The sequence below is a fragment of the Corvus kubaryi genome, unplaced genomic scaffold (genome assembly GCF_017639235.1).
Source record: "Corvus kubaryi isolate FWS band 111438036 unplaced genomic scaffold, C.kubaryi_AGA036_p1.0 37382, whole genome shotgun sequence".
Classification (NCBI taxonomy): Eukaryota; Metazoa; Chordata; class Aves; order Passeriformes; family Corvidae; genus Corvus; species Corvus kubaryi.
In genome coordinates, this window is record NW_024581124.1 from 7966842 (window position 1) to 7989752 (window position 22911).

At 43.1% G+C, this 22911-nt stretch overlaps 1 protein-coding gene and 1 long non-coding RNA gene across 4 annotated transcripts in view; one reads left to right on the forward strand and one right to left on the reverse strand.

Moving 5' to 3' along the window:
- ADGRD1 (adhesion G protein-coupled receptor D1) overlaps positions 1-22911 on the forward strand; it is a 137189-nt gene that overhangs the window by 88947 nt on the left and 25331 nt on the right. For 2 of the 3 annotated variants that reach the window (XM_042034847.1, XM_042034848.1), the window contains 6 exons: positions 1930-2033; positions 4389-4500; positions 8611-8764; positions 11742-11808; positions 12791-12857; positions 19602-19693. In XM_042034847.1, coding sequence (XP_041890781.1) covers positions 1930-2033; positions 4389-4500; positions 8611-8764; positions 11742-11808; positions 12791-12857; positions 19602-19693 — 596 coding nt within the window. The remainder of the gene's footprint in view (positions 1-1929; positions 2034-4388; positions 4501-8610; positions 8765-11741; positions 11809-12790; positions 12858-19601; positions 19694-22911) is intronic. The other variant, XM_042034849.1, reaches the window with a different exon arrangement.
- LOC121667793 overlaps positions 1-22911 on the reverse strand; it is a 211476-nt gene that overhangs the window by 11926 nt on the left and 176639 nt on the right. The window lies entirely within an intron of this gene.

Here is a 22911-nt window from a genome sequence, read left to right on the forward strand (position 1 = left end):
TAGTGAATAGAGATTGAAATAAAACAGTATTTCAAGCATCAAAATTAAAACTTTTTGATTGACTAATTTTTTTCCCCCCCAGATTATGTTCAGTTTATGAAAATGTCAAATCTATCCAAAAGCAAGTCAGGAAAAATGTTTGAAAATTCTTCTAGGATGAGAAAACTTTTTCCTGCCTAGCTCTGTTCTACTTATTATATGTTAATGCTGCCTGGCTCCCTTTGCTGGGTGTGGCTTTTTTGTCGTTCTTTTATGAGAACTTGCATGGAAAATTAAAACAGACTCCGATTAATTTAAGATGAATGGCCAAACCACGCTGTCCCTCTTGCATTGGTTCTGTCCAGGTTTAACACAGATCTTGGTGGAGAGCACTGTGGAGTTACAGTTTAAACGTTCATAAAAATTGAATTACCACTACAAAAGACGCCTGTAGATAGACACAGGGGCTAAGACAAGATTTGCCCTCCTACTGCTCACGCTGGGTCTTTTCTGGGGTTTTCCATTCTGTAGGTGCCAGCCCAGCTCCTTCAGCAAGCACGGAAAACACGATACATTAAACAATACAAGCGGGCTATGAACGGCCTGTGATTTATGGCTCGTCCGGGTTTGTCAGTCCTCAGGGCTGTGAGGGTGTTTGCTCAGGGATGTGAGGGTGTTCGCACAAGGCTGTGAGCGCTCCGGTGTTCGCCCAGGGCTGTGAGGGTGTTCACACAGGGATGTGAGGGTGTTCGCACAGGGCTGTGAGGGTGTTCGCCCAGGGCTGTGAGCGCTCCGGTGTTCGCCCAGGGCTGTGAGGGTGTTCGCTCAGGGCTGTGAGCGCTCCGGTGTTCGCTCAGGGCTGTGAGGGTGTTCGCACAGGGATGTGAGGGTGTTCACCCAGGGCTGTGAGGGTGTTCGCACAGGGCTGTGAGGGTGTTCACACAGGGCTGTGAGGGTGTTCGCACAAGGCTGTGAGCGCTCCGGTGTTCGCACAGGGATGTGAGGGTGTTCACCCAGGGCTGTGAGGGTGTTCACCCAGGGCTGTGAGGGTGTTCACACAGGGCTGTGAGGGTGTTAGCACAGGGATGTGAGGGTGTTCGCACAGGGCTGTGAGGGTGTTCGCACAGGGCTGTGAGGGTGTTCGCACAGGGCTGTGAGCGCTCCGGTGTTCGCACAGGGATGTGAGGGTGTTCGCACAGGGCTGTGAGGTTGTTCACACAGGGATGTGAGGGTGTTCGCACAGGGCTGTGAGGGTGTTCACACAGGGATGTGAGGGTGTTCGCACAGGGATGTGAGCGCTCCGGTGTTCGCACAGGGCTGTGAGGGTGTTCGCACAGGGCTGTGAGGGTGCTCACACAGGGATGTGAGGGTGTTCGCACAGGGCTGTGAGGGTGTTCACACAGGGATGTGAGGGTGTTCGCACAGGGATGTGAGGGTGTTCGCACAGGGATGTGAGCGCTCCGGTGTTCACACAGGGCTGTGAGGGTGCTCGCTCAGGGCTGTGAGCGCTCCGGTGTTCGCACAGGGCTGTGAGGGTGCTCGCTCAGGGCTGTGAGCGCTCCGGTGTTCGCACAGGGCTGTGAGGGTGCTCGCTCAGGGCTGTGAGCGCTCCGGTGTTCGCACAGGGCTGTGAGTGCCCCCGGAGAGCCCCCCGGGCCCCGCCAGCCGCCCCGGCCGCGCCGCGTCTGCAGCCCGGCACCGCTCCGGGCCGGGCTCGTTCTGGAACCGGCTCGTCCTGCGGCAATGCCGGGCTGGGACACCGGAGACGACCCTAAATGCCACGGGCACGCGGGTGCCCCGGCTGCGTGACCGAGTCTGGAGCTGGCTCCGCATTGCCCTGGCCGGGAGCATCGGCTGGAGGAGCGCACGGGGTGCCGGGGGCCGAGCCTGGTTCTGCCGTGGGAGACATCAATGAATAGCTCTTTTCTCGGTTTTTTCCTTCCTGCACAGCTAACAAGAGAACACCAGGTGGCCCTCTCCTCCATCACTTACATTGGCTGCGCCCTGTCCATCTTCTGCCTGGCGATCACGCTGGTCACATTCGCGGTATTGTCGTGAGTAATTTTAACTTAATATCTGCTGAGCAGCCATCACGCCGAAAGGCAAGCAGTGAATTCCAAGGTAGGATCCCTTCAGGTGCTCAGGATAAAACAAAGACTATTAATTCTACAACCTTCCTTAATTAGATTCTGCACATGTATTTGTAACACTTGGCTGGTTATTTCTAAATTACCTTCATTTTCTGAAATGGGATGATCTTTACATAGCAAGGTATTTCCATCCCATGAGAGATTTAATTTTTTTTTTTTTTAACTGTCTGTGCTTTGCTGTAGTTGAGGCATCTTGCAAAAAGGCTTGTAGGAGGTCTTGGTCTGGAGCTCAAACCAGTACAATGCGAACAGGGACTGCAGGATCACCCCCTCTGTCCCCCCCTGCATCTTTGGACTGCTTGGAGTATGCAGAGAGCACTTTCTGCCTTTCCACTGTCCTGTCTGTCAGGCACAGTGTTTATAAAGGAATGCCCAGTAAGGAAATCTCAGTCAGCGTTAGCTGCCTGACTTTAGTTTCACACAACTTGTACACAATTACCTCATACAACCCACGTTTATATTCAAGTATCTTGTTGTTCTCCATTAGGCTGGTCTTCCAAAGTGTTGCTTTAGTGGGATGAAGGACACTGTAAGCAGTGTGAAATTCACTCTTGTGAATTGTGGTTAAAAACCTCTGGATCTCCTGCCCAGTATAGGGCAGCCCCTGTGAGGGCTCTCTGTGCTGGGGAGGTTTCTGCCCCAGGGCACTCAGGGCCTTTATTCCTGTTTATGTTCCAGCAGTGACAAATAAGTTTGAGGCCCAGCTGGGTTTGATACAAACATTTCTGAAAAAAAAGCTTTCATAAAGGTTTGTGTCTAAATAAAAAATAGAAAACCTGGCTAAGGGTGAAGCAACTTGTCCAAGGTTGTGCAGCACTTCAGGAATACAGAAAGGAGTGGGATTCTTGCCTCCTTTCACACACTAAACCATATTGTTCCCACTTAAGAGTTCAGTTTTTGTTTTCTGTGCCTGAGCATGTATTTTGGACACCCTTTTAAGAGGCCAGTTTCTAGGGAAAAGGACTTGCTACATCTCAGTAAACTGATTGCAATGCTTGTTTTTTTCCAGACCCCGTATTATTTCCAAGTTCCAAGGTCTGTGTTGGTCATACTTGGATTAAGAGCAATAATGTGTGGCAAAATCCACTCTAAATAAGTCCAACATCTGCCTATCTGGCACCGTGCTGTTGGCATGTTTAGGCTAAGGGGAATGATCTGCTCCATTTTAGTCTGAGTGCAAAATTGGATCTTGGAGTGTTTAGAAAGGAAAAAGGAGCAAAAAAGAAGAGGTGTTGCTGCAGCAGGGCTGAAAACTCCTCGGGAAACTGGAGAGAAACGGAAGACTTGGAAGAGAGCTTGGAGCCAGCTGACTGTCACAGGGTTAAGCACCCCACCTACAGACAGCATCCTTCCAACTGCCAATTAAAAATAATTTTATTATCTTTTCACTGGAGAGCAGGGTCTCATTAAGCAGCTGAAGTGAAATTTTGCAATGTGGTGTTAGATGACTGTGACATAAGTGGAGAAGAATCTGGCAAGTTCTTTGCTACTCCATGTCCTGGCAGGGGCAGCCCCTTCCCGGGAGGGCAGTGAGCCCTGCTCCCCTCCTGGGCAACACCATTCCAGTTTGTGATACAGGGAACTCCTCATTAGAGAGCCATTGGCACCAGGCAGTACATCCTTGAGTTACTTTTTGGGATCTTGATACTTCTGGTCATCTCCCTCTTCATCCTCTTCGTGTGGAGCAGTGCAGCAGGCAGTGCGGATTGGAATAGGAAACCTGTTACCACCAGGGCTGTTTGTTTTTTAAAGAGAACAGAATTAGACAAAAGGCCTGAGATGTTCAAATCAATGTTTTTGTTTTCTGTTTCCTATTTCTGGCTGAGAACAGAAACACGAGTTGAGAAGACTTCCAGGAAAGCCTGTTCTTGTCAGATTTCCAGGTGGTTTTTGAAAAGCCAAGAGAGATATGTTCAAATGGTGTTGCAACCAAGGTCAGGTCCCTGTCAAGATAGGCATGGCCCATCTGTGTATGGAGATATAGCTCCTGTGCTCAGAAGTTATATTGGTGTAAGTCAAAACTGGAACCAATTCCCTGTGTTAATATTCTGTCACTAGTCATCAGCTTGCTCATGTGCAAATCGATCTTTCTGCTGCCTTTCATCAGGTGCCACCCCATCCTGGTGGAAGGAGAGTTCAAAAGACACCATGGTAACCCCACCAAAACCAAAAGCCAATTTAAATGCTTGCTGATAAATCATAGATATGTTCGTGCCTCTTGGAACACTGCTTCATTCACGTGTTCCTGTCTCCTGCCAGGTCTGTCAGCACCATCCGCAACCAGCGCTACCACATCCACGCCAACCTGTCCTTTGCTGTGCTGCTGGCCCAGATCTTGCTGCTCACCAGCTTCCAGTTCAGCCCTGGAACTGTAAGTCCTAGAAAGGATGATTTTGTTTGTTTTGGGAGGCAACTCTGTGGAATGAATGCCACGTGCAGGAAAGTGTCTTCCATGTGAGATCTATTTTTAACATGCCTTAGCCAAAAAATGCCATCCTACTACACAGGGGAACTCCTTATGCTGAGTACCAGGACCTAAACCATTAAAACTGGCATCTAAAGCAGCTGGGTTAGATTAAGACAAAAGGCCAAGTTAACAGTATCACATACCAGTAAAACCAATTTCTTTCCAGTGCTGTGTTTAAAAAATGCAATTTAAAGTAATGTAATGTCTTTGATGGAAAGTCCCACCTGAAGAGCAGAAACAAAACCTGATTTTACAATAAACTTCCAGGGTGCTCTGTGTTTTGCTGGTAACAACTTGGCTACTTTGGTGACCGGCTGCTATTCCAAAATACTTTTCAGAAGCAGCCGGTGGTTTCTATTATTGGGGGGGTTGGGGTGGTGTTTTTGTTTATTCTCAGTACAAGTAAATATGAGGTTTGCACATTCTTCATTCTGCCAGTACAATGGTTACCTAAATTTATATTCAGCTCAAATGGGATCCCTTGAATTTCTGTTGAGTTTATAAATAACTGTACTGTCTGGTTTGCACAAGCAGTTGTTACCTGCAGATCTAAAAGCACTTTGGAAAACTAACTTCATACTCTTTTGCTGTTTAACATTCAGATGGGTCCTGAATGAGTCACGCAATGTGCAAGGGAGAAAATGGTAGGGAATGGTTTAGAAGGAAAATGAAACGGAGACATTGGAGAGCAGAAAAAGATGAAGCTGAAGACAGTAGAAACCAGGCATGAAAATAATCCTCTTTAAGTATAGCGCTAAAACCCTGATGAAAGGGCATAGGCTTGAGGGCAATAAAAGGCTCACTCAGCGTCTAACAGCGTGTAGTGTTCTCACAGGTTTTTCTTTTTCATCCATTCCAAATTTTCAGACAATTCAGCTGAGTCACTTCAGATGGTGTCACTTCAGCCTCTTTACACCTTATGAAGGCCAGCATCACCTTCAATCTTTTAAACTACTGTGAAATACGAGTTGTGTTTCCAGGTTTGGGTTGGATGCAGGCAGAGCCCGTGTTCTCCGGGGACCAGTCCCAGCGGCACCTACATTTATGATGCGCCTTGTTCACACACAGAGCACCTGCTTGTTTAGTCAAGCTTGTGAAACGCTCACACAGACTGAAGCTGCAGTTTAATAGCTGCATAGTTTCTCTTAAGCCTGTTCCAAACCTACTTCGGTGAAATCGGGAGTAGCATAAGAAAGCAAGACCTGTTTTACACCTCAGGCTTTGCAAAATGAAATGCTTCACAGAACCCATGGATTTTTTAGCCCTACCTCCTCTATAACAGCTGTAATTGTATGGGCTAACACTGCGAAGATCTTAAAGTTGACAAACGTGATGTAAATACTGTCTGCTGTGCTCTTATTTTTATGCTTTGTCCTCTTGGAATCCGAGGGGGTTGTGATTCATCCTTTTATTAGTCTGCTGTCCTCACCTACTCCTGCTCTGCTCCCGCTGGCTTTGACAGCAGCTTAAATACCTTTAATTGCAGCTGTAATTGAACTGCTAAACGGTCGTTTACAAAAAGAGGGAGGCAGTATTTACACGAGAAGGTGTGAATTTGTGATCCTCTGCCTGTGCCAGGGCTGGCTGTGTCAGTGCTGAGCCGTTTGTTGGTGCCCTTACAGGACCCTTCGTGGTACCCCTTACTCGAGGCAATGCAGGAATTGTGCCACAGGGAACGGCCTCAAAACCAGGCGCTGGGCTGGCATCTCTTCCTTGTGTGGCTGCTTTGAACCTCCCCATCATTTTCCCACCTCTGACTCCAGGGGTATTTCGGTTCTGACTGCAGATATGGTATATAGCATTCCCTGGTATTTTCAGATGCATAACTTAATGATTTACAATTCGTACTAAAGCAATTCTTCTTTAGCCTACTGAAGCCTTCCAAACACCTGAGTGTGTTTGTGGGGAAAACTGAAATATTATTTAGACATAGGAAGATGAAAATTGAAGTAAAAGATGTCAGCCAGCACTGGGTTTTTTCCAGCACAACCAGAAAATTTAATGTCTGTACTATCTGCAGTTCTGGATCAGGGTATTGAACTCAGCATTGCTGGAAACTTCCAGATGGAGAGGTGAAAAGAGCTGCTTTTGTTTGTGATATATGTATAAATTTACCTATCTGTTTTAAGACTGTCCTCAGTAAAAAAAAATTACTGATATTTTCTGAGAGGCCTTTCTGAGAGTCTGCTTTACTTTCTCAACAACAATAATATGACAGACCTTGCTGCTGGCTGGGCTACTTTTTCTATTTTCACAGACTCTCGAGTTGTCAGCTCTAAGAGTAACAGTAACAAGATCTGCCTTTTTACCAGTGTTCTGCTAGAAGTACAGTGTTTCACATGGTGCAGCACGAGAGATGCTTGGGGTTAGTATGCAAAGGCTCAGCTTTTCAGTGCTTTTATAGAAGGCAATTTTGCCATTTAAGAGTAACTCCTAAGCAATAATTAAGTCCAAAAAAAGAAAAAATCAGAATGAGCAGCAACTTTGCTATGGATTTTATGTACAAATCTGCAAGTAGGTATTACATAAAATTATATCCAGACCAGCCTCCTGCTACTTCACGGTGTGTTATTTTTCTGCTGTTTTGTGACTCATATTGTTTGGCTACTCAAAAGTTGGAAATTATCCATTTGACAGAAATAGCCTGTAAGTCAGCTTTATGTTGCATTTATATTTTTGTGGAGTAATCTTCTGGTAGAAATCAAAAGGCATTAAAATGGATTTTATAACCTTATGATAAAATTAACCGGAAAGGCTTTTACAGCTTTTGTCAATAAACTAATCTGGTTCAATAACATGTCACTGAATTTTGTGAAATACTAAACTACATACAGACCTCACTCACATGAATTAACCCCAAATTTATTGCTTTTGAATACACGTAGTCCCACTGGATTTGCATTGGAATGTCCTCGCACTAGTACAAGTGAGACTGGGCAGGAAAGCCTCCATTTTCGTTATACTATCAAGTCCCAACATTTTAATTTTCATTAGAGTACAAAATCTCAAATCATCCACATAAAGAATAAAATGCCAGCACAGCACAGCTTAGCTCATGCAACAAAGGGAATTGACGATTAACATCTGAGGCAGCAAATTGGTTCCTACTGGTGGTGCCTCCCCAACACAGACTCCACCTGCCAGGAGCCTTTCTGGGGCTTGTCCAGCTGAGGAAGGCAAAAGTCTTCCCATTTCCATGGACTGGATGCAAGCAACCCCTCGACAATTCTGTAGGTGCCACAGAAGGGGTGTTACAGCCACAGGGCAGAAGGTCTGTCACCATCAGCCTGCCCCAAGACGTGAACTGAGTCAGGGCTGGGACGTTCCCAGAGCGTGTTTGAGCTGTGCCTCTCTGAAACAAACCCAACGGGGTTTTCTCCTGGTGGGATCAGCGCAGCCACGTCTGCTCAGTCACCGAGTGATGGGCGCAGCCACTCTGGGGAGACCTCGGGAAGCAAAAAGTGAGGACAGGGAGTGGTGTGAGCACCTGAGGCATGGGGAGGAAGAAAGGATTTGGTTTTCCTGTTTTGGTAAGCCAGGCTGGTGGGAGGCTTAGAGAAAAATGTAAAGATCACTGAGAGGAGCAATGCAAGGAAAACCAGGGAGCAGGGTGCAGGACAACACTTGTACCCCACTTCTTCAACTCCTGTATTTACTACAGGCTCTGGAACCAGATGCAGACACTTCAGTTTTGATTTCCTAAATATTTTGCAGACTTTAGTGGGAGTATTGCTCCTACTGCTATAAATAAATAAAACATTTGGATTTCCACACTACATTTGGCAATGTTGTTAGGGGTTTTTTTGATTTTTTTTAAAGGTAAGAGGATTTGTTACTCTGAAGTTATCTGAAAATGCAGTAGAAAAATGAAATTGTCTAGTGCTTTCTTTTAAGACAGTTTTACTTCAGTGATTTAGCATTTAGCATGTAAATGTCTATAGATTAAAAAAAAAAAGAAAACCAATGTGACTGTACCACAAAGGACTAATGTATTAATTTTTATTCTTAATTTAGCTGCCTTGCAAGATACTGGCCATTCTCCTTCATTTTTTCTTCCTGAGTGCTTTTGCATGGATGCTGGTGGAAGGATTTCATCTTTACAGCATGGTGATCAAAGTATTTGGGTCAGAAGAAAGCAAGCACTTATACTATTATGGAATTGGATGGGGTAAGCATTTAGTAGCTGCTTACTTTAAGCTCCTCACTATAGGACATTATATTCAGAAGCATATTTGAAATTGTCATCTCATGATCACAGTTTGCCTTACTGAGAGCACATCTGCTGGGTAAAGAAAATGCATAATTTTTCTGACTGCAATCAGACTTCAAAATGTGTAGTCCTTGAGCCTAATTCCACTGTAGGGAATGCCACAACCTCTCTAGGCCAGATCAGAACCTTAATTACCAAATCAATAGCAGGACTGTGGAGGGAGGTCTCCCTACACTGGTATGTTCTTTTTTTAGTTCTAACTCACAACACTGGCTTATTCCATCTGCTTTCTGCAAAGTCATGCATAAAAGTGGGCACAGTAGCACAGAAGTATCACAAGGCTTCATTAGTTGGTGCTTTGTGCCTTGAAATCCTTAGGTAAAAAGTGTGCACAGAACCCCAATATTATTATTAGGAACGAAGAAGTGGTTCTGTGACATGGGAATGTCACAGACAGCGATTCAAGGCTTTCTACATGCACTATTGAAAGCATAATCTGTGTCCATGTTTGGAGAGCCAGAACTCAGTATTTTGTTGCAGACTCTTGCAGCAGATGAAAGTCACTTGCTCTCCCAGCCCTGGAAGAGCAGCAGTGGTGCTCCACATTTGGAAGAAGAGGGAACCTCGTACACTGAGTCAAAGAATAGATGTGAAAACATAGAAGAGGAATATCTATGCAATTACAGATAATTTCAAAATATGTTAAAATATGCATTATCTTTCCTCCCCTCCAAGTTCATTTGGAGATACAGGAAAAGCAATTAAATCAATAATACAGACCTGCTGCAGCCAGAATTGGAATATTTGATACCTGTTTGGCACCATGCAGATCTGGGTGATAGTAATGCTGTGAAATATTTATCTATTTCAAGAGCTGCTTACTTGTTCTTTTTTTAAAATTATGTCCTTTTTATTTCGTGCATCTTTCCTCATTCATTTAAAACTCTTCTTAGCAGTTGTGTCTGAGGGCTGTTGTCAGATCCTCTGGTGAACATGGGATCCACCAGACTGGGGGGACAAGCTGCAGCTGGAGGATTTTCTGCTTTGCCCTTGCTGTGTCTGTGTGACAGGTTCAGGATTGTCACGTCCATGTGGCATTTTGTGCAAGGTTTATTGGTTGTGAAATGGTAGTGATTTAGAAGGCACAAAAAATAAACCAGGCACCTGATTGATTGGGTAAAAACCCCCCAAAACTACTTCTTCTTTGCCTTGGTGATTCAGCATATCAGGCAGAGGTTGTTGTAGTAAAGATTTTTCGTCCCACCATTTGTAGGGCGCTGGTGGTAGAGTTTGTGATAGTGGATGTTTTCCTATTCCAGCCAGTTTCCTTTCCTTTAGAAACTGTCACAGAGTGAAGACTTTGTTCTGAGCTGTCAAAAGACATAAATGTCATTATTTGCTGTTAGTTGATGTAGTCCCTGACTTCTGTCCAGATCTGATGTAACAGAGCAGAAGAAAATCATAGAAAATGAACTTCCTCAAAATAAATGGGAGAATATACTTATCCCCATCAAGCAAAGTAGAACTTTTCATCACTGGAAGGAAATACACTTTCATTTGTGTCTAATGCTTCATCTTCCTCAATAAATGACGTATTTAGCCTTTTAGGATGTATGTCCTAAAATTGCTTTGAATTGTCTGCCTCAGAGTCTCTACAGCCTGGATTTTTGGGGTTTCTTTTTGGTTTTTTTTCATGTATAGAAGACACAGAAGCTTTCAAATTATAATGCTTCTTAACTACTGAGTATATCCCATATTAATAAATACATATTCATATCAATATATAAATATTTATAAATGTGCTTCTAGTTGCAGTTATTAAAGAATGAAAATACTTCTTCCAAACATTATACTTCTGCCAGTACCAGAAAACTTTACAGAATTTGTCAGGATGATAGAGGTAAAACTAAGCAGAAATTGCCTGTCAGAGAATTTTGTAAAACCCTCATGCAGAGAAAACCAAAAGAATTAAAAAGAAAATTGAAACTTTAAGCTATCATGTCTAATACTCTGTCTGGGACCTGTTTATTAAATTCTGTAAGATGATAAAAGCTCAAACCTTCACATTTTATTAAATCATACAGGAATTACCAGGCAATCATTTAATACTTGAAGGGATGGGTTTTACTGTAGTTGGAACTGTTGGCAATGAACCCCTGGCTTCCTCTGCAGCTCCTGGCCTGGAATGAAGTGGCACAACAGGACCTGGCAGTGCTGGGGCCAGAGCAGCTCCTGACAGCAGGACCAGAACTGCCTTTGTGTAATCCCTGTGTCATCCCATGAACGTTCCTCCACCTCCCAGGGCACAGCACACTGCCACTGCCAGAACCATCTGGAAACAGAGTTTCCTCTAAACACAGAAACCTTGTAGATTTATTACATATTTATGTTAAAATCAGTCTTGATTGGGCACCTGAGGGGCGTCTGAGTTTGCTTCTGTCTCTTGCTGCCGGGTGTGATGCTCTGGATAACCAAATGTTCCCGTTCCTGTCCTCTCACCTGCAATTCATGCACCCCTGTGAGAAGCTCTGCTCTCCTATCTAACTTTGAATTCTTGAACAAAAATGCACTTACCTGGGGGAAAGTGGTTAAAATAAGGCTAATATTGCTTCACATGGTATCACTGCTTGAACAGCAAGAGGCAGAAAGTCCATAAACCAAAACCAGGCTTAAAGATGACTGTGACTCCCAAGGAAATTAGCACTGATTCAGTTTAACAGTTAAACTAGTGCTTTATTAAAAAATAATTTTGTTTGTCTGACATCAGTTGATTAAAATATGTTGGATGAAACAGCTGCAGGAGGATGTCAAGTTAGACTTAATTTGAAAATGATTCTGAGCTGTCCTGCTCATACAAAATTTAGCAGAACTTGCAGGGCTTACGGGAAGAAATACTTTTATTCCTAATATTGTCTTTGCATCTGTGTTCCTGCAGGCTGCCCACTGCTGATTTGTGTCATTTCTGCAACGTCATCCCTACACAGCTATGGGGAAAGTGGCAAGTGAGTATGAAAAGATCCTCACTGCAGGTGCCATAAGGTGAAAAATCTGATGTGGAGGAAATTCGTAGGCATGTTAAAAGGGCTGTGGTGCTGCAAGATCCTCCCAAGGAGCAGGGGAGGGAGCCTGCAAAAGGATGACTTGTGTAGACATATTCTTAAACATGGAAGCCTCAAGTCTGGTTTTCACAAAGATGATGCACAAAAAAACTCCTGAGATGTTTTTCCTGCTTTTCACTGAAGAGCTCCTCAGTGAGCTCCCTGCTCACCCCCTCTTCAGCAGGGAAACATCTCTACCAAGATGAGAGTAATCATTGATTAAAGATACTCAATCTTTTGAAGAAAACTGCAGTTACACACCTGAAATCTGGAATGGAAGATGTCCAAAACTGTGAAAATTAATTTCCTTTCTGATTTAGGAGAAGAAGAACAAATTTATCTGAAAGAACACCATAGGATTTAACCCTAAAATAATTCTGTGTGTGGTAAACTGGCCCATCTCTTCAGGGTTGTAAGAAGGGCCTGTGAGGCTGTGTTTGCCAGCCCCTTCCCCACCACCAGCCAGGAGTGGCAAGGAGGGCTTCAATTTGTCTCTGGCTCCAACGAGACAAATTCACTCCAAGAAGACATTTCACGGTGCTCCAGCACTGAAATGCCTGCTTGTGGCCGAGGATACGAGAACAACTCATTGCAAGTAAAACATTCCTTCTCTTCCCATCTTTGCACTCCTGTGAAGGTGTGCTGGGGCAGAGCTGTCACTGGCTCTGTGACAAATCCAAATGAGATCCCTCCTTGGATCCCCTGAGTGTGAAGGGAAAAGGAGCTTTTTCCTGATGTGCTATCACTTCTCTTGCTTTCAAAATTCATCAGTCTTTTTGCACTCTCTTTTAGCTGTTTTGTAAGTTGTGGCTTTTTTTAAATTAATAACATTACTAATTAGATGACTGTGTGTTTCCTCCAAAAACGCTCTGATTTCTCCCTGCAGCTGCTGGCTTTCACTGGAGAATGGAGCCATTTGGGCTTTCGTGGCGCCAGCGATGTTTGTCATTCTGGTAGGTAAAACCACAGCAGCTGCTGTTCCTTGTTGTGTCTCTGTGTCAGCCACGCAGCAGAACTGGCTGAAGGCCTGGGGTCAGCCCCTGTGCCAGCCCAGTGAAACAGCAGTCCTGAGTTCTCCAGAAATTCTTGGTTCCTGCTCCGAATTTTTGTGTCATACATGGGTGTGTATTAGTTTATGCATATTAATTATCACACTGTTAATGTCATTATTCAAAGACAAAGATAGGACCTGAAATAGTGGGACAGCCCTGCTGGGGTCATTAATAACTGTGCGATACCAAGTGGTCTTGGGAGTTTTGACATTTCTCAGAAATATCCTCCAAAAGAACAGACTCTGTGGTTTGTGTTTCACGTACACCAGTAAAAGCTGAAAGCCTGATTCCATCCCACTGGTGTTTGAAGCTTTTGTGGGTGCCCCAGTGCAGATGGTCACCAGCAGAGCACCAGGCAGCAGCAGGGATGTGTTGGAACAGTGGTGTGAGCTGTCACCCTTTGGGGGGGCTCAGGGGAGGCACCAGGCTGCTCCACACCTGTGTCCCTGCAGTGCTCAGGAATCTGTTCTCATCCTCTGGGTTTTGGTTTGCTGTCAGGTAGGGCAGGCTGTCTGGCTGATCACGGCAGGGCTGTTAGGGTGAATTTGCTGGGCTCAGGTGGCTGCCCAGCACCTCTGCCAGCCGTCATGAAGAGCAGCTTTCCAGGGCAGGGTGCAGGGTCACGGCCGGGCGCTGACACACGAACACTGCGGCAGGTAACGATGCTCACATTAAATCACAGTGAGCTGTAGCTCAACCTCTGTGGTTACTTAAGGAGTTGGGAGTGTTTGCAGAGCCCTGCACGAGATTAGCACCTCTCCAGCACTGTTTCTAAGACTTTTATTGACCAGGTTATCTACAATGTTTCCTGCAGGCTATAAAGCCAGATTGAAAGTATGAAGATACGATAGACTCACTGATCAGTGAAAACAGGTTACGTTTAAAGCTTTGTGTAGATTTTTAGAGGCCTGGACATTTTAAAAAAAAGCACAGAGAAACTTCCACAGATTTCACCACACAAAAACCCCCCACAAATCCTGCTCACAAGCCAAAGGAAGGAATATATACATGTATCTAGAAGGAGTACATATATATATAACTATATATATAACTATATAACTATATATATATATATGAGTATAACCAGCTTTTACCACTGCATACGTCTGTAGCTATTTGGCAAACAGAAGGTATACCTTGAACTTCTGTGTGTGAGTTTGTATTCAAAGGTATGTAGATATTGATGATTGGAGAGCAATTAGAATAATCCAATATTCATATGTCTCCTCCTCATGTTAGCACTTGCCTCCTGGCCATTGTCCAGCACCAAAGGAGGAAATGAGATGCAGTCAGTAACATCAAACCTTTCCAGGCTGCTGTCCAAGGATGGTGTTAACCAAAACACACCAGGCAGTGAAATGCTTACTCACCTGAGCAAGGCTCCAGCAATTTGCGTGTGCAGCTGCTTGGCAGAGAAAGTAAGAGCTTAACTGTCTGGCTTTAACTTATGATACACAACATTTGTGCAGCTCAAATTATGTTCTTGTAGGGATACAAATACTTTCAGAAAGAGAAAGGGTGAGCTCCAAAGGTTGATCCACGTAGAGCAATTTGTTAAATAGTCTAAACTCAGCTCTGCCCAAAATAGCAGCAAGTGAGCTGACAAATTACCTCTCTGGGCATTGAATATTCCAGCTGAAAAATGTGTTAGTGCCTATAGGGAAATAACAAGGCTAAACACTATCTGGTGTGTGTGCATATGTGTGTTCTTCAAATAACAGATTAGCCACCAGTTGCATAAACTAGCATTTAAGTCTGAAAATACCTCTCAAAAAGCAGTTTTTGACTAGTTCGGTCCACAGTTTCTCTCTGCCAAGAAAAAGGATTATGCTGTGAGGAAAACGGGGATTGCTCCTTTCAACTCCCACTCCCTAGAGACAAGGCAGGCACAGTCCACTTTTATCCTGCCCCAGCCTCGCAGCAATCCAGACATCATGGAGCCTTAAAACAGAATGATGTGGAGGGAGTGTGACTGGGGAAAAACACTCACACATACTTTTCTAGGCAGTAACTCACAGAACCTCCCAGCCCTATATAGATTCCCATACCAAATATGCTCATTCCTTGGGGTTTGAGTCAAGGGATATGATGAAGGAAATAGTTCCTTCTATATGTAGGTCTTTTGGCTTCTACCTACATCTTAAGGTTTTAAGATCACTCTCCCCCACACCCCAAACCATGACACACAAGCCCCTATATCATCCTCTTAAGGCAGCTTCACAAAAAAATTCTTGCAGTTAACTTGCAAACCAAACTAAGCTCAGCCCAAGTTGCCCTGGGAGGTGTCTTCAGTGGAAAAAAGCTCTACTTGACAAAGCACCTGAATTCTTGACACCAAACATTAAAACTCCTGGCAGAAGGCTTTGTTTGTTTTCAGCCATCTGCTGCCTTGGTGTGTTTCCATAGATATGGCAGAATTAAGGAAATTCTGTGTGCGTGGAGCAGAGGGTGTGCTGCCGAGAGGGAATGAGCCACTGTGGAGGGAGATACTGGGCTGCAGTGGCAAGTCCTCTCTATTGTTTTCCCTGTAAATAGTTATTTTCCAGGTAGTTTTTTACAAGTGTTTCGGATAAACAGCATTTTTATGGGGCTGAATGATTTTCATGAGCAGGTTGCTATGGGCTCTGTGCTGTGGGGACATCAGCTTTGGAAGCAGTGCCTTCAGATGGGAGCCTGGTCCCAGGCTGACACTGCCAGCACTGACTTCAACTGGCACTTGCCTATGAATACTCAATATATAAAATAATATTATCTCCCCTATACCTGCTGGTCATACACAGTTTACTAAGTTCCTAAGTATTTATTCATATCTTTATGTACCAGTGCAGAATTAGGATGATTTCCTTTTGTTGAACAGTCTCTTACTCCTCAGGCAGGTCCACTGATAGAAAAGTGAGCAGGATTTGTGGGGGGTTTTTGTGTGGTGAAATCTGTGGAAGTTTCTCTGTGCTTTTTTTTAAAATGTCCAGGCCTCTAAAAATCTACACAAAGCTTTAAACGTAACCTGTTTTCACTGATCAGTGAGTCTATCGTATCTTCATACTTTCAATCTGGCTTTATAGCCTGCAGGAAACATTGTAGATAACCTGGTCAATAAAAGTCTTAGAAACAGTGCTGGAGAGGTGCTAATCTCGTGCAGGGCTCTGCAAACACTCCCAACTCCTTAAGTAACCACAGAGGTTGAGCTACAGCTCACTGTGATTTAATGTGAGCATCGTTACCTGCCGCAGTGTTCGTGTGTGTCCCTTCTTAGGCATTATCCCTCACAGGAAAAGGTGATGAAAAAGAAAGCTGAACACACAGTGCTTAAAGGCCCTGAGACTGTAGGATTCTTCAGAGCCATTGAAACCAAGTACCTACTTAAGTGCTGAGCTGGATTAGACCATACCTGCTAAGCTTCTCATTTTTTCTTATTATCACTCAGCTATGGCACTTTTAGTCTTCTAAAGATTAAAGTCCTTCATTATTTTAAAATTAAGCTTCTTACTTAACCGACAGGAAATCATGCAAGATTTTTTCAAACAAGGGCACAGGTTCAATATTAAGGACTAAAATTAGGAAAGCATAGAAGTCAGGCTTCTGTAGCAGCTTATCTTTGTTTTCTCCCTTATTTCCTTCCAAGCCTCAAAGCTCTGCTCTGATATTCAGCTCTGACTGCTGTGATACTTCATGCATTTATATGAATTCATGTACAAAATAACTCAGTGTAGTCTGTTCCATCTGCAGTCACTCTGGGATAGCTAAAAGTAGAATCAGGCTTTCCAGAAGCACTCTCCCAAATTTTAAACCCATCTAATTCATCTGATTAGCTGTGTTTGGAAATGCATTTGGGCCAGTGACGATTTCTTGTGTGCCCCAGCAATGGGCTGCAGCGTCAGGACCTGCAGCCTTGGTGTGCAACCACTGGTGTCTTGGGAAACATCACATTCACTCACAGCATCAGGGAGCAAGTTAAACCTCACATTGGGACACTTACGACTCCCTGTACCAGTGCCCAAAACTGAAATGGAGCCTAAAATAGTTTGTGGTTTTAGAGGAAAGCTGGTCAATGGATTTAATTAAGGCAATATGTTTTATCCTTTTTCTTTTTTTAGTTTCTCTGTGCTGCCAAGACTTTTCCTGGCTAGGATGGGACACACTACATCAGAGGGTTTTACACATGGGATTTCTGCCCTGTATTTAAGAAGAATCAAAAGTCTTATGTGACTTGGAGAAAATTTAGGTGAAATCCCTGCAAAGCAACCTAAGTGAGGGAAAAAAATTGTCTCGCTGTATCTGATCTGAAAAAATTTAGATGAGAAAATGTTTTGAAAGTGTCAGAGCTCCCTGAAGTCACTGGGACATTTCCATGGGCTTTCGTGGGCTTTGGATCAAACCTTCAGGAATGGGAACTGGCAGCTCCTGCTGACTTTGCAGAGTTGAGAGTGCCTGGGGTTGGACAAGATGCCTTGAAAGAAGCCCTGGGAATTAGTGAACAAGCACTAATGTTATGAGCTGTAATTTTTTGGCTTAGAGTCTACCTGCAAGAAAAACCATTCTAAGTTTCTGGATACCTTTAGGGCAAAATAACTGCAAATGTGAGGTAATCTGGCCTTTCAGGAAAGTAGGAGATAGGAACGATCTACAGTGCCTTTATCTAAATATTTATTCTCATAATTTGAACGTTCTGATATAGGCTGAAGCATAATGAGTGTTTCATCAACTAAACATTCTCCTGTTCAAATCACTGACAAAGTATTTATATCATATGCCAAAAAAAAAAAAAAATTCACTGGAAGAACAATTCAGTGGCTGTATTTTGGTTTCCCTAAGGACAGTAGAAATAGCTCCATGTTTTACTTACTGAATCATTAACAAAGGGAGACGTTTGTAGCTAATTGTTTATTTAGGCTGGATGAGATTGCTCTAATTTCTCGAAATACCTAAGCAAAAATTTTTAAGTTGTTAAGGAAATTTAAAGGGCTTCATTGCTAATTTTACAAGCACCTTGTGTTTTATCAGTGGTGAGACCACAATGTTTCCTTCTCATCTTTTAAACATGCACCCCAGAAAGGATAAAGTCACACTGACTGCACCAGAGGAGGAGCTCAAGGCCTTTTCAAGTTTCCACTTTACACCATCCACGATACCCAGGAAATTAATTTTAATTTTTTTTTTTATATATATAAAGGAATTAAAATTCAGCTATAAATATTGAACAGCTTGTGCATTAGAAAACTGTCTAATTTGTCTTGTGATGTTTCCATGACCAGATCTGAAGGCTCAGGTCCAGTTCGAGTGAGAGTTTGCAAGGCTCTGAGTATAGCATATAAATGGTTTTCTCAAAAATGCTCATTACCACCTCAAAGGATTTATAGGAGTTATTTACAAAATATGATTTGGTAGGAATAGGGAAAATGATCCCAAGACCATTGAATTTCACCTCTTATTCTTCTCTGTAAAGATGATTGAACAACAAGTACACTTGTTATTGAGGAGCTGTCAGCTGTCCTTTGGATAAACTCAAGAGCCGTGGCAGAAATGAACTAGCACAGATATGCTCTGATTCTACAGCAGGTGATGATCTGCTGATGATCTAAAATTAAAAAGGGGGTCAGAAGTTTAAAAAAAACCCAAGGAAATAACTGTCATCAAATTTAAACATTTTTAATTCACCTTCTCATTCTCAGAATTAGAATATTTATGTCAAAGTAAAGGATGATTACTGAGTTTTAGCTGAGGAACAGCAAATTTTTTTGAAGTCTCCTCTTTGTTTTTGTTCTGTCGTTCAGGATAGTTTTGTTCTAGCCTTGTTCTTGCCACTTTGTAGCAGATGTGCAACTTTGGACAGGAAGGGGGAAATATGTCTTTCACCTTCACATTCTCTACCTTTTTTTTCTTTAAACCCAAGGTCTTTGCACAGCAAGACAGTTTTTGCCACAGTTCCTTTAAGTGATAAAGATTTCCTTCTTCCTTCACCTGTGACTCCAGCACAAACTTTCTTTTGTCGAATATTTTCAGTGTTAGTCGTTTCAAGATTTCCTACTTTCCTGTTGGGAATTCTTTTCATTTTATTGATGTTTCTGCTGGACCTGACATCAAAAAGAGTGGAGCCTTTGAAGAGCAGAGTTCAGATTTAACAAATTTTTCTCATTCCTCCTTTAAAATAATCTTGTACCTAAATTTCAAGCAGGCTTTGGTAAGAAACAGGACTTGTGCACCCTGAGGAGTGTCAGGAAAGGGGCTCTCTGAAGTCTGTGCACATGAAGCACAAACCCAAAGAGAATGCAGACACACGCCCTCGCTGATGAAGTTCTTGAAGTTCTCTAATTTGTCAGCTGGCAGCAGACAATTGGGGTATTTGTTGCTATAGTTGGGATGCTGAGCAGTTTGTCTTTGAAACAATGGACCACTCCAGACCTTTCCTAAACAGGCAAGGGAGCTCCTGAAGGAAAGAGAAAAGCAGCAGCTTCCCACTGTGGGGGGATGGAAATCATTGACAAGGGGCAAACTAGACCAGTCCAACCTTGAAAACCTCTTTTGCCAAATAAGTACAAGACAGAAAGTTTCTGTTGTGTTTGTACAATACCTCCTGGGGCAATCTGCCCCTCGGACACAGCCAGAACTCACTTTCCTGACCAAGTCTTGTTCCTTCTTTTTCTCCAGATCAATATTGGCATTCTCATTGCTGTCACAAGAGTCATCTCCAGAATCAGTGCAGACAACTACAAGGTCCATGGAGATGCTAATGCCTTCAAGTAAGTTTTTCTCATTGAAATTATTTTGTAACAACAATCTCACGTGAGCAATGTTACACCATGGACTTCTCCCAGAACGCTGACATCATTCCTCCTCAGTAAAAAGCAAATACTGTTAAGGGTATCATCCACTTGAATGCAGCCAGTTAACCTATATTTTATTAAAGCTGAATGCTGCACAGGATGAAACCTGTGGTTCAGCAGGAGCTAAAGTGTTTCCCTGCTTACTCCAGTCTCCAGCACTTGCTGATTCGTAATTTCCCCTTTTATTAATGGAGACTTTCCTATTCCTGCTACAGTCAGAAGCTGAATTTCACAGAGCATCATTAATCTGTACTGGGTAATTGCAACTATTCTGGTCCTTCTGAGGATAGATCTTGTTTCTAGCCCCAGTTCAGCATAATATTTAGGCATATGCTTATCTTTAAGACTCTCTTGATACTGCAAAGCACACAGACTTATGCTGGATTTAAATGTGTGCCTAAATTCAAGCGGGCCTTTATATCATAGTGCCTTGAGCCTCCTGGGGTGGTGGCCTCTGAGAGTGAATCATCTTTAAAATAGCACTAGCAAGTCTGGAGGGGAAATGTAAGGCAGACACAAAGCTACCTCTGAATACACAAGGACGAATTCTGATTTCTGAACTATGCAAGATTACGTGTGGGTAGCTAAGAAGATAATTTAATATACTGAGGCTAAATTAAGATGCTGAATATTCCATTTTGTATCTCCTAAAGATGCTTTAGTCCAAATATAAAAAGACACTGTATATAAACAAAGGAATATGGAACTTAGATAGAAGAAAAATGTGATGATGGCTTGTGTTTAATGTTTCTGAGGCACAGGCTGTTGTATGATAAGGATTTGGTGCCACTGTTCTGAAATGGTACCATAAAGAATAATTTTTATGCTTGGATTACTTATGTAATTTTGAAAATGTCAAGAAGTTTTAAATATCGGTGACAGTTACCTAATTGAAGTTAGTTTAGTTATTGTATACTTATCCAACAGGAAAAGAAAAACAGTAAATAAGTCTACACAAAAATCTATAAGATAATTACACTGTAGTGGAATGAGAAGACTGGGAATTAAAATGACTGTTTCAGGTTTGGCTGAGTTCCTGCGACCTTCAGAAATACAAAGGAAATATAGAAACTTAGGAAGCAAATAACTGTATTATTGTCAATGCCAATTTTTATGCACTATTAGAAGTATGAAGACAAAGAAACAACTCCTTAAGTACAAGAGGAGCTACAGAGATTGCTCCATGTACGTAGATATTTTACTGTATTGCAAGGAATTGATTCAATACACACTGTACCCTGCACACTAATACATATTATTTTTTTAAAAAACTATGTGTGTACACATAAGTAAATCAACTTATGAATGATTGGTCTAGGAATAAGATGTAATCCCTTTAATGAGGAGTGTATGTTCTTAGTCCAAATATTATCAGCTGCAGATTTGGAATGCTGTAACTCTGTACTGAAAATGAGACTTCTTCAGGTACCCTGCCTAAGAGACGCTCTTTGTGCCAAGTAATTTTCACATTACAGTTTCAGGATTTGACCTAACAAAGGTTACAGGGAGAAAAGTGGAGAAAAATGGTTATCAGAGGGCTGATACATCTGAAAACTGAAATCAGTAAGTTATTAAGTGGAAGTATGCTCTGATAGAACAACTTTGCTCACAGAACTAAATTAAGTCACAAAATACAATAGAAGGTAAACAGAGCATAGAGAACAGTTCTTTTTCTCTAGGTATCATTACAGGGACGGGTCCTCAAAGGAAGTTTGAGATGAGAAGAGTGTAAATACATGTTCAAATCAGATCCTGGGAAGTATTTATACCCTGATTTAACATGGCATGAGGCATGATGAATTAGAGTTTTATGTACGGGGATGTCATGGAGAAAGTAACTGGTCTATTGGAAAAAAAGATAATTATAAGGCCTTTGTAGCACTGGGTTTATATGTCTAGTGTGAAATCCCTCTGTACATTTTCCAAAAAATAAGAGAACAAAGCAAAGCAGGGTTCTGATCTGACAGGTGCACGGGAAGTGTTTTTCATGGTGTAAAATCCCCATGGCTCCAAGCACAAAAGGCTCCTGGGTGTTGATTACAGGCTATTAACCCGAGAGGGTGGATAAGCACAGCAAAACGAATCAGTGACACAACACAGAGAAATCAGAAAAGCAGAAAAGCTCTATAGTTTCTGTGAGGAAGGACTGCAAGGTAGTTTTTGAATCAACAGGTTCAACTGGCTTAGGGAGGAATCACCAAAGGCTGCAAAATCCTTTGTGGAACGTGAGCCTTAAATAAGGGGGCTGCCAGGCATCCACGATACTGCTGTTCATTGATACTTGCTATGGGCAAAACTGAGCTGTGTTAGGAGGAATTTATCAGGCCCTTCTCACAAACACAGAGCTGGATTAAACTGGCATGGTGTGATTTTGGTGAGGCAGGAAAGCTTTGTCACCACGTCACAGCTGTTTGCAGCAGTCAGGTGGGACGTAAGGAGAAGTGGCTCCTTTAGGGCTGTGCTTTGGTTTCAGAAAGCCAAAGGCAGAAAATGAGAACTGCAGTGAAAGGAGCTGTGGAGGGGAAGGCTGCTCAGTCCAATAAATTTGAGGGAGAAAAAAAGAGGGATTTCAGTGCTGTCTTTTCAAGCTGGACTGAAATGTGAGTGGACAGCACAATGAGAGACAGTAAGCTGTTGTCTGCACCAGTTTGAATGATGGCAGCAGTTAGCCAGCAGGGTTAGACATGTACAGGTCATAATGAACTGAAGGGCCTGGCAAAACTGGCTCGGGAACAACCAAAGTGGCTGTGCCAGGAGCACGAGGAGGTGCCAGTGCCACCTCTTTCCTTGGTGGCTCAGGCCAGCGCTCAAATCTATCTGTAAGCACCTGACTGAGTGGCCTCACACTTGTGGATGTTGCCGAGTTCAAATCCAAGCAGCTGCTGTAGTCTGACAATCCCAGCCTGCAGGTTTCACAGAACAGGCTGCTCCTCAGGCTCTACTGCCAAAGGAGAAGTTTAATCACACTGACAGGGACTAAATTCTGTTGCTGCTGGCAGCCTGGATGGGAGAGAACCTGAGCTGGCTCTGTCTCCCCTAAACTCCAGAGCTCAGTAAAGCCTCCACCACATCCACTGGGACTCCTGATCCATGGAGAAATGGCTCCTGCTGCAGTTGATGTTAAATGTTCATCT